The sequence below is a fragment of the Acanthochromis polyacanthus genome, chromosome 11, assembly GCF_021347895.1.
Source record: "Acanthochromis polyacanthus isolate Apoly-LR-REF ecotype Palm Island chromosome 11, KAUST_Apoly_ChrSc, whole genome shotgun sequence".
Taxonomy (NCBI): Eukaryota; Metazoa; Chordata; class Actinopteri; family Pomacentridae; genus Acanthochromis; species Acanthochromis polyacanthus.
Window position 1 is genome coordinate 24,213,480 of NC_067123.1, and position 12,327 is coordinate 24,225,806.

Consider the following 12,327-nt stretch of genomic DNA (forward strand, 5'->3'; position numbering starts at 1 on the left):
AAGCAATATTCAGGCAACTGAAGTATCTGATAACTGGGTATCAACTACAGCATTTAAAAATCTGTAAAAGGCTTGCTGCCTGTATGTTAGGCTGACTGTGAACCTGAAGGGAAAATGGTTTCAGTGTCACAATACTAAAATTACAAAGCTGCACTGTACTGGTGGGAAAGTGTCTTAACGTGCCTAAATGTCTTTTTCCTAACCATAATGAGGAGCAGACTGTTGGAGTCACATTTCATAGAAACTTGTAAATCCAGGACTCGTTTAACCCTTTGAGCACTGGGCTATTTTAAGGGTAATTTCCTTTACTTTTAAGCAGCCATCTCATTATCATAAACGGTGTCTGTAGTTTCTTTTGCTCAAATCAGTCTAGTCCTTTGATATGACAATACAATTTTTATTTTAGCCTTCATGTGAAGGGAAAAAAGTCTATTATTAAAAAGACATTTTTATGCGTCTCTCTTCATAAAATGATAGCAGTAGTCTTATTTTTTCATACTTGTAAATGGAAGATTGTCTGGAATTTGGCAATATCAGAACCACAATGGTGGGATACTGCATGACTTAAGAATATGAAAAAAATATGTTTGGTGTCTAATGGAAATATTTGCCTACTTACACACACACACACACACTTGTCATAAATGCAATAAAAAGTGGATACATTGTTTTTGGTTTATTTTCTATAGAGAGTGGGATGTAATGTCAGCCCTATGTTGGAAACAAAGCAGGCATTCACTGAAACTGGATTACTTTGTAGCGCTTTATCACACAGAGAAACTAGTATCATCAGAAAGCACAAGTTTTGCAGTTTATCCTGTTGTGAAACACTGGGAACATAATCATTACTTCTACGCGTACAAAATACAAATATGTAACAAGTGTAATTACAAAGCTTCCACCCTTTCTTGTACGTGTTCCTTATAAATGCAGTGATGAGTTCAGGAGTAATTGAAACAAAAGTAATGGGTGTGGAGATGGATGCAGAGCTGTATGCAAAACCATGATTACATTTGAATGGAAATTTACATTTCTTTGTCTCACCAACAGAGAAGTAATTGGCAGCGTGAATGGTCATTTTCATGAGACATGCACTCCGCCTTACTGTAATGAGCAATTCATGAGTGAACTGAGAAGGAAGGACATGAATATGGATGCAGTTGTATCTGTGGGATGGGGAGTTGAACATGTTCTAATGAGCCTTGCTGTCTGAGTTGAAATTTCAAATCAATTTTCAATTTTGTTCCAAAACATTCAAAGACGTTTCAGTTTCTCAGGCATAATAAAACATTTCTATTCTTCCTTTAAGAAAAAGGAGAACGATGTGTTTCAGCGCTATTTCAGAATTGTCATGGTCTTTGGGTTCACTGTCATGAAATCATCTCACCATTCCCATATAGGCTCCGTAGGTTTCTGTTGTGGCGATGCCTCCATGTTTCATAATCCACTCATACGCTCTCCACTCCTCTCCTCCATCACAGCCGTTGTTACCAAAACCCCAGGAACAGTCCACCAGCATCTGCTGAGACAGGACCTGCAGGGAACCCGTCTGAAAGATAAAAGGACGAATGTTATGTCACTTGGCTTGCAAATTAACAACCTGCCTTGACTTGCTGTGAATGAATCAGCTGTAAACATAATGGCAACAATTCCACCCCCTTTTTATCGTTAAAACACTGCAGAAACCTCTCATGACAGAAACTATGCCTGAGGCATAATTAAGTAACTGGTTCACTCCTATATTTTGTAACAGTGTTGCCTAAGAACATTTTAGAGCAACTTGTCTGTTTAATCTTCTTCCATCTGAATTATTGAAACATTTCATTGGACTTTATTTTACTGCTCAGCTTCAAATGGTTCAGAATGTAGCAGCCCGGCCTTAGATAAACACCAAACAAACCCACTCACACTGGCTTCCTGTGCCTTTCAGATGCAGCTCAACATCCTCCTGATCAATTCAAAGCTCTCCATGGACTGGCACTCTTTTGCATCTCTAAACTTATAACCAATTAGTCTGCACTAAGATTACGCAGACCTTCAGACCAACTATTCGTAAAAGCTTTTCTGCTTGCCATCATGTCAGATGAGTCTGCACCACTTAAAAAACCAGTGTAGACTGGTATTTCTTTAAGTTGCTCTTTATAATCCCTATTAGTTTTATTTATTTTCTAATCAGAATTTCTAATTTGTTTCCATTTTAGAAACTGTGCATGACTTGCTGCTTTCATTCTGAGTCTTATGAACATTACATCTGAAAAAATGCGGCTTTGAACAGTACCATATAAAAAGTTATTTCGTTTGAAAACACTTGATCAGATGATAAAGAAGTGGATCCTGAGGGTTTAGGAGGGAGACAGTCAGGTTAAAGGGTACAAATAAGAGCCAAAGAGTACAACAAAAGACAGACAAGAAATGTGGCCAAGGCTGGAGATGAAAACACACTGAAGTTCATAACTGCATTTTTACAACATTTTTACACCAGCTGTTATCTACAGGTTGCGAGTCAGACGCTGTGAGATCAAGTAGAAATAAATTTACAAGTGTCCCCTGGGGAGTGGCTCTGTTTATGAACCTGCCTCAGAGGACGAGGTTGCTGCGTCATGCAGGTCACTTCCTGCTGCTGCGCTGCGCACTGGCAAAGGTACAAAGACAAACTGCTGGGGCCTCACAACATTACTTTCTCTTGGCCAAATCAAACTCTTTCTATGGTCAATGCAAAACAATTAGGAGTACTCACCCATACAAAAAGGCTCTGCTCAACCGCTGTGGTCTCATTAGTTTGATGATTGACACATCACTTTAGGAACTGAAGAAATCTAATAAAACTGTCACATATTGTAATATAAACACGAAAACAGAACATAATTGCTTTAATGACCATCCACCCTCCCAGGAGTTTTGGTAATTTTTCTCCTGTAGTGGATCAACTATGTCCTTCTACAATGTAACCATTCACGCTTTGCTACTTTATACTTCTTGGCCACTACAGTCCAGGGGCACACATTCTAAAACACCTTTTACGTTACCACATTTATTAAAAAAAAAATAAAGTGATCAGTCATTTTGCAGATTCTGATTGACAGCACAAAATAAGATCAATAAATAAATCCTGACATATCATTAAAGATTAAAATAAGACAAGACTTTACTGATCCTGTGGAAAAGTACAATTATTTAAGCATTCATAGTGGCACACGGAGAATCAGAAGAATTCATTTTGATCTTATGAAACAGTTTGCGTAATTATCAATTTATTTTGATCTTATGAAACAGTTTGCGTAATTACCAATGGAAGAAATTTACTGCAGAAATCTTGCTTACATAAGCAAAAGAGATCACTATATGTGAAGGCATGAAAATAGTACACGGGAAAAATCTAACTATCTCAACAGATCAAAGTGTTTGGTCCTTGTTACATTATTCTAATGCCATTCTAATCACATAATGCAGTGATCAGGTTCTACCTTGAACATTTTGGTTTGGGTCACGCAGCTTATCATGTCTGCTTAAGCAGTCACCAAGTATTTCATGAGTAAAAAGTAAATGTATTCTCATGATCATGGAATCTGTTTGATAGGATAGGATGATAGGATGATCCTTCTATTAAAGGAAAGATCTCAGTACTTCCCCACTGCATCTCAGTCTATGAATTACACAGTTATCGGACACGAGACATAATCAAAAGTGGTGTGCATGTGAGAGAGAGAGTCAAAGAATTTGGTCACTTCAATGGGGTGCCATCAAATCCCATAATAAACCAGTACTATGTTTGGATCATGTTGCTAGGCAACAACGGAGAAGGAATGCCTTTGAGCTGAGTCTTCTGGAGGATTGAGGCAGGCCAAAGAAGACATTCATTCTGTCTTACACATTCACATGCACTGTCAAGTCTACCTAACACGTGTGAAAGTGGCACGGTGAATCATGTAGGGAACCTGCCCTGAAGGGGAGAAACTCTTTTCATTCACAGGAATGCTTTTCCTAAGCTTAATGGAATCAAAATACTACCTGTAAACTATTTCAGCCAACTGAATGAATACAGACTCTTGCATTTTTCACAGGCATAACAGAAAAAATGCTGCTACATAGAGGATTTTTAATATCCTTTCACCATTTCACGAATATCTCCAATAATTATACTTCCATATATATACACTTCACAATGGATATGTTTAATTCTTCACATTGAATTGGTCTAATTTGTTTTCCGTTTTGCATGTTTTCGGTGTTGGTGTCAAGAATATACATCTCCTCATATGCACAAAATTTACCAATTCTTTTTTAACCTTTGACAAATTATGTCATTTTCAAATTTAATTTGCTGTATATTTCTTCCTAAATAATCCACTAGTCTATTAAAGTCCAACCTTATCATATTGCCACAGATTCATTTACAGTAATAATAATTGCATTGCAAACAAACTAAACCATGACCAGATGAAGCACCATGCTGAACATCTGCGGCTTCAATTGGCATAAGAAAATCACCTCATCATTTAAAAATCACTGGAATGGAGCCAGAGACTGTTTTATAAGATGCTTTTATCTTCCTTACCTTCAAGAAGAGAGCGCCCTCTACTGCTCCAGTGGTGGCAAAGCTCCAGCAGGAGCCGCAGATGGCCTGGTCCTTCACTGGGGTCACAGCACCTGGAAGGGCAGAGTACTGGTAAAAACTGGATGTTCTGTCAGATGGATGCATCTCAGGTAAGCATGTCAGATTACTACGGACCATAAAGCCTCCAGTCAAGTGACTCTGGTATTCCGATCCCCTCATAACTTTTGGAGGGGAACGGGAGCCCTCCATTTGGTGTCTTTCTTTGTTTCCTTCCCCTCATGGTTGCCAGCTCTGACATGCTGCGATCTGACAGGGAGTTCAGTGCCAGGGAGAAGGACAGTCCAGCTCTGTTCTTAGAATGGATGTACCTGCAAAAAACCAGTAACCACGTCATCAGAGATATTTCAATTAAAAAAAAACAAAAAACACTGATCTACATCCATGCTATACTGAAAGCATTCAGTGTTTATTATGAAAAAAATCTGGTAATATCATACTGCAACGTCACATTTCAGTTTTAAATGTGCCTCTCACCGGAGATTCTGAACAAAAGCATGCTCCCTCTTCTCATGCTCCCGTTCATCACCGTACTGACGCTGGAACTTCTCCTTGAAATGCTTGAACATGCCCTGCGAGTGCCCTGATGCTGAGGTGTGGATGAGGTCTTTCATTGGATTGGCCAACATGTGGTGCTCCACTCCTGGGCCAGGAAAATTCCCACAACTCATACCTACAGAAAGGATGACAGAGCACGAGTGTCTTTTGTTCACATCCGATTATTCTAAAAGGTCTGGGAGGTATGAAGCTACAGCTGATTAACAAACCTTCAGGCAGAGAGAAGATTTTAGGGTCCACATGAGTGCCGAACTCCTTGTAGTCCACCAAGTATTTGTCATAATGGGAGCCCAGCAGCGTGTTGTATCCCATCATCTCATAATGGAGGGGAGTGGCTGTCCCTTTGCCGTTTGCACCTTGCTCTGAATGGCTCACCCACAGTGTATATGTGTTCTTCTTGTAACCCACAGTGGTCACATTCTGCCAAACTTCACACAGAGAACCTCCAAAGTACTCCATTCTCAGGAACTAAGGGGGGGAACATGTGAGAACACAATGAGAAAAACATATCTAATGCTTTCAATAGCAGCAAGTTTAAGTTAAATGTGTAACTAAGGAATGATAAATCTGAAGGTGAACGTGACAGATGCTCCATAAACAGTGCTGCGGTTTAACAAGTCCTCAGCATCATTGAGTATTTGTAGTGTTTCAAGCTTGTGAAACTGTGGAGTCACAGAAGCACAATGAACTTAAATCTCCCTGGAGGACCTGCTGGTCTGCTTGCATCGGTTCACCACAAAGTTTGCATATCAGAGTGTCATAGTAGAGTGTGTAATGGTGGGAATATAGTACCACAAATGTAGTAGCTGAAGGAGCTGCAAAGAATTACATTTACAGTCCGTCTATTCACAACTGGGAAAGTAGTTTATTCTTCATCAGGTTTTTTTTCCTGCACGGTATAAAAATCAAGGTCAGCAATAACCTGTAGTTTGTAAGTTCACACACACACACCTGGAAGCCTCGCACATCGGGCAGCGATGCCTGCGGTGTGACAGCTTCATCCTTTGTTCCATTGACCTGGAAGCACTTCATCACATTTTTCTCCTCTTCTGTGGTCTCAGGGGTGATTTTATAGGCAACGCCAAACTGCAGCTCTGATCCCAGCTGGTAAGTCGAAACCTGGCCTGTTGATAATCACAATGAGGGATGTTAAAACTGACTCCTTTATTCTTAGTAAGACCTTTGGTTGTTTTTTTTTTTTTTAATTTTTTGTTAATAAAGTGATTTTATTGTATCATTTTGTTAAAACCTAACAATAAAACTCTAACTTGTCACCCTTGCCACACACATAAATTGAACAGGTAGGTCACCCACTGATTTATTCTAAAACTAATCCTTTGGAAGAAATCCCTCAAAATCCTGTTCCAAAGTTTCCTGCAGTGGTGTGTTTAGTGGTATTCTGGTACATGGTGACCTTAGACACACAGAGTGGTTTTGTAATGGTGAGGTGACCCATAACACTAGGAGGAGACAACACAGATAACTAAAAGGGACAGAGGGGGCAGCATGTTGATAAAATAGCGATCAATGGGTGGAGTTTGGTTTGCATGCAGACGGTCTACAATGAAAAGTGATAAGATCGAAAAGTCTGGCAGACAGCTGACAACAACAATGGAGTGACAAGATCAAGGAGTCCACACATTTGATTAGCTTACAGTCGCATTGAACCCAAGATGATTAGGAAAACAACTACAAAGGATGTGTCTCAGTCATCATTAGTATGCATCCCTTGGTTCTGTTCAGTATTTGGGGCACACAATACCAGGTTTGTAAAGAGTTCTTCCTCCCTCTTGAGTAAAAACTATAGCAAACATGTCTAAACCAACAAATATGTCACAAATGCAGGACCACTCCAAGACAAATCTAAACCCTAAACATGCATTCGTCCCCTTACCTGGGCTCAACAAGCACACTAACTGCTCAGTAAAGTTGAAACACCTATTACTGTCAGAATCAGCAATAAGACTCCCAGATTAGAGTTAATCTTTCAAACTTGTTGAAGAACTAAAGCGCAGATTTGCATAATCTGTTCTCACTCAGTGCCACTCTTAGAGATTATTTTCTAATTTTTCTTCTAAATTACATCCTGTAGTAGATTGGTTTCCACACCGTGTTGCCCTTACACTCAACAAATCTTAGGGTCCCCACAGATTTGGATTCATGTATTAAGTACCTGTACCATCCTATGACTCCCTAAGCTTTCTGCTTTCCCTATATAAAAATGTTTCTGCCGTTGCACCAAGACAGTTGTAATTTACCTGATCCATTTGTGATCATTATGACTGTGTAATAATGGAAAACCTGAGTTAACTTTAGACAGATTGTTTAACATGTACCAGAATTTCAAGTACATAAAAATGCTATGTAAACAGTATAAAAGAGAAAAAAGCCTGCATAACAAAGACTCAAAGTTATGAGTATGTAGGACGAGTCACCAGATCAAGTTCACCAAAACAGCTTATTATGGCGGTTTTGCTTCCTGTATAATGCTGTGATGATACAGTCTGGACTCTTTTCTGACACAACAGGCTTTCCGTTTCAAATCCAGCCAAGCAGGGAAAATACAGAGTCAGGTTTAAGAGAAACAGTCGTGGGTCAGCGGGTTTCTTACCATGGTAGTAGTCTATTCGACTGGACTTTGCCGTTCGGTCTAACCAGGCTTCAAATGGTTCTTTAATTTCAGCGTAGGGTAAAGAGATCACTCCTGCAATGAAAATGTGTAACGTTGCTGTAGTTAGGCCAAAGTCCAAGCACAGAAAACCTTAATACATATATTTTTATGGTGCTTTTACTGCTTACCTTTGACATGGTAGGCGTTTCCAAAATCAGGAAGGGAAGGGACTGCTTTTCCCTCTGCACCTGAAAATAAGCACACATAAGTGGAAAGATTGTTAAGGGAAACTGCATTTTTAGCAGTATGGATGTCTTAAAGGACAATGAGGTAAATTTCAGCCCAGTTCTTAGACAATGCATATGACCAGACTGCCAGAAACGCTGATATCTGTCCCTGGACATTTCCTCTCCTGCATTATTTACATAGGATACAGTCTGCTAGAGAATGTGGGAATATAGCAATTGTTGCAATCTCTCTGTCACAGACATATAGCAGAGACTGAAACCCCTTTAGTGAGGTAGTTTTACTGGCCACTGGGCAGTATATCAATGTTTCACCTAACCAACGACACTGTGTTTTAAAGACCAGGCAGGTTAGTTGTCACACTGGCGGAAAGAGTTTAACAAAGGTTTAAGTTTTGGCCTGCAAGATGGTGTAAAGTATAGTTAATGTTTGCCGAATTAAAAGGTAGACTACGCAGTCTCATTGACATTTAGAAGACATATTTTGAAACGTGCATGGCTTCTCGATGATCACATTAACTTTAAATTGACATTTTTTGACTGCTTTCTGGCGTGGGCTCCCATACGTCAGCATAGGAAAATATATCGTGTGTGTTCCCCTCAGCTCTACAGTCACTTGTAAAGGACAGTATTATTTAACAACCTGAACGTTAACGTAGCTTTTCTAACAATATCACTACATGTTAGCTGTATTTGTAGCATGTAACGTTAGCTAGCTTGAAATATGATGTAGGAAAATGAAATGTCGTTACTTACCAATAGCAGCAAACAAAACAACCACCACAATGTAAGAAAGCCGCATGGTTTCTACTGTGGGCTATGAAATATAGGACAGAAAAGCAGCCAGACTAAAAACAAACAAGTTAAAAACACATGACCGTGCAGAACACCCAAAACACTGATTAACACAGAAAACACCACAAGGAAGTTACTGACGCTCTCTCTCGACCAATCACATTGCGGCAATCAGGAATATAGTCCAATCAGAAGCCAGAGGCGGGTTTTAGGTGAAATTAGTCATGTGATTTGTGTCATATGATCAGAATAACCTATGCTTATAGAGTTCAGGAAAAGGAGGCCCTGCACCAAAAACATTCATTCGTATTGAGTAGACGAATTATGTTTATGGCTAATTTTGAAAGTAGTAACGTACATTTATTTTTAGTTTTATTTTAGAGTCACATACATGACATTGCAGAGCAGGGATGGAAAGCTGTTGGCATGACTCAACAAAAACAGGAGCTGTTTACCTGGAAGTCATTGCTTGACTGTTCAATTTAAATCAGATTTTAAAAAAAATTAATTCAAAAAGTAAAATTCCTGTGTGCTTATTACCAAACAGTTATGTTGTGCCACAGTATTAAATTCAATTTCTACAATCTACAGAGTTGTGACTAAAACATTATCAAAGTGTAATTCCTTTTACTTGGCCAAAACTGTAGCATCTTGAAGGTAATATTTAACTCCAATGTCCCCTGAGTCAGCAGTTAATTTTTATGTTTTGATGTCCATTTGAGTTTTCTGATGAATCTCCAAAACAATGCAAGAGAATGGAATCTTATTGGTTCTGCTCACAGCTTTAAAACTAGAAAAGCACTCAGAGAGTGCAGATCTCCGCCAAGGATAGAGAGGAAAACAGGAAACCCATGCAGTAAAGGATCATGAGCTGGAATCAAACCTGCATCTCTGACACAGTTCTGTTTATGAATCACCTTCTTAACCAGTTGAGCTATCTGGACACTTTGCTCCAATTTGTTGGACGACATACTAACCTATGATGTTTTTGTCATATTTTGGACCACATACTAAAACATACTAAAAAATTCAAAGTGATCCAGAATCCAGGATCCTTTCCGGATTGCCACCAAAATTAAATCAGCTCTTCCTCTTACCATAGTCTACATCCCCTCAAAATTTCATGTGAATCTGCCCAGGCGTTTTTGAGTTATCTTGCTAACAGACAGACAGACAGACAGACAGACGGACACACAAATGCTGGGTGTCACATGACCTCCTTGGCAGAGGTAAAAAAAAGGCATTTAAAAGAAAAAGTAACTCTGGATATGTCACAGCAGGATTAAAGAGTAGCTCACTCTGACTCAGTATGCATTTGTCTGTTATTCAGATTAAATCATAGTAGGACGTCAAAGTATGTTATTTAACACATACATTAGATTAGATCACCATGTTCCACCACTGAGTCAAGAAAAAAAACAAAAAGATACCCTCAGCTAATCAAAAGGGTAACTATTAGCCAAATTACAAAGTGACAAGAATCATGTCTTATAACACATACAGCTTTATGTTTGACATAAAACCTTTTCATTAAGTGTCAACCAAAAGCTTAAAACATTGTTAGCAAATATAAATAATAGTTAAACATCAGCTTTTAATTAACACAGTAAATATATTTAAACCAAATATAATATCCAGTAAATAAGGATAAAATATTAAAAAAATAAATAAAAACACAGTGAAACTCAGTCAATATGGGGTTTCATATTTTAGATCTAATAGTGTTTCATTCTGAAGAGTAAAACATCTAGATTGTTGGAGTGATAATTTCTCTATTCCAATACATCTTAATGAGGAAAAGGAGATTTAAACATTTAAATCCAACAGTGCTTCTCTGTTCAGCAGCATGAATGTTTAGTGGTCAGCATGCCGTTCCAACATATGATACATCACAAGTAATGAAGTAAATGATGGGCCCAGTGTCACATGAGATAAATATTTTATAGGGATTGCTTTACCTGTGTGAGGATAAAGCTGTCAAAGCAGAAAGAATTATTTCTCTGACAACAGTTACTGTAGCAGCAGTTGCCATCAGGTGCTGAAGTACGTTGAGCTGGTATTTTGTTGGGGAAGAGGTGAATGTGCGTTTACTAATGGGTCTCTGGAGTTTTTAACATCTCTTATTTACCATGAAAGGTTGTTGTTGAATACATCCATTAGATGTGATCAGATTCTTGTATATGTTTCTTCACCTGTTCTGTACCAAACTCTTACAGGTAATTAAAGGTTCCACCACTTAATTAAACACATAGCTGCAAAAAAAAAAAAAAAAAAAAAGATTTATTAATTTACATAAACTTTAAATTTAATTGTTTTTTTGTTTGCTTTTAAAAAAAATAAAGTTGTAGCAACTCTGTGTAATTGGCTTGATAATTACATTTTTCTTCACCCCTTTCCTACCTACTTAATATGTCTGGACTATTTCAGGTTGTGTGTTAGAGGGCCTGAGCTAAAGCCGAGCTAATATGATGCAGAGGACGTGTCTAGATGAGGATCAAGCCTTTTATGAATAAATTAGATTAAAACAATGGATTTGGGAATATTTTTACTTGATATGACCAACAGTGGACTCATGTACAGAGTTTAGGCTACACTTGCTCATACAGTTGATGGAATAATATTGTTCTACTGCATGTAACTAAATACTGACATTTGGATATCCTACTCTCCAATGGAACTGACGAATAAAAACAAAACCTAAACTGTGCACTAGATGTCAGTATCTGCCGTGGTTACAATACTGTTGACTACTACAGGACTTGAATCCAGAGCTAATCTGGCACAGATATTGAAATCACAGGATACCACATAATTGAAAATAGCTTGCTCTCATGAGCATGTGCAGACAGGCAGAAGAAAGACAGGACTGGAAGACACAGTTACAAAGTGAAATTGGCTGTTCTGCACTCAACTTTGTCACGAGGCAGTTTCAGGGCACTAACTGAAGTCATGAGATAACAGTCCAACAGCTGAGGACATAAAACAGTCAGTCAGTGTGTGTTCACAGCAAAATAACAGCTGAATGAAAGAGGAATAGTCAGCAGGAAAACCACAGAACAACATTATCTAGTAGCCACTTTGTAGAACATTTCTAAGACTGCTAATGATAATGTAATTATGATGCTACAAGGAAAGCATCATGATGACGTAAATCTAGATTTAGCTGAACTGATTATTATATAGTTTCACAGCGTGCAAGGTCTTGTTGGGAAAAGTTGTTATTTGTAATGTACTTTTCAGTGCACAAAGTCGGCAATACAAGACAGCTGTCCTGCTATTACACAAGAGTTCTCCTCAAGAAGCCAAACACTCGTCCAAGTTAAACGGGCTAACAGGGGGATAGGGTCATTTAAGAGGTTTGACCACAAAACTGTCCCAGCTGATCATTCACAATACAACAATTGTTTTAGTGTGCTATAATTTTTCTGAAATGTTATGTCAAATATGCAAATGAGGATATAGTCAGCTTCACAAGCTTCTTGTTTCATTTTCAAGTTTTACAGCAG

General features: G+C 38.4%; 1 protein-coding gene across 1 annotated transcript in view; it reads right to left on the reverse strand.

Annotated features, from left to right (window-relative positions):
- The window catches only part of LOC110953671 (digestive cysteine proteinase 2-like), a 10,566-nt gene extending 1,606 nt beyond the window's left edge, over positions 1-8,960 (reverse strand). Inside the window, exons 1-9 of the mRNA XM_022197791.2 lie at positions 8,783-8,960; positions 7,970-8,029; positions 7,782-7,874; positions 6,122-6,294; positions 5,380-5,638; positions 5,090-5,285; positions 4,730-4,923; positions 4,556-4,647; positions 1,388-1,549 (exon numbers count right to left, since the gene is read on the reverse strand). Of these exons, the coding sequence (XP_022053483.1) occupies positions 1,388-1,549; positions 4,556-4,647; positions 4,730-4,923; positions 5,090-5,285; positions 5,380-5,638; positions 6,122-6,294; positions 7,782-7,874; positions 7,970-8,029; positions 8,783-8,828 (1,275 nt within the window). The 5' untranslated portion in view covers positions 8,829-8,960. The remainder of the gene's footprint in view (positions 1-1,387; positions 1,550-4,555; positions 4,648-4,729; positions 4,924-5,089; positions 5,286-5,379; positions 5,639-6,121; positions 6,295-7,781; positions 7,875-7,969; positions 8,030-8,782) is intronic.
- Positions 8,961-12,327: the final 3,367 nt, after the last annotated feature.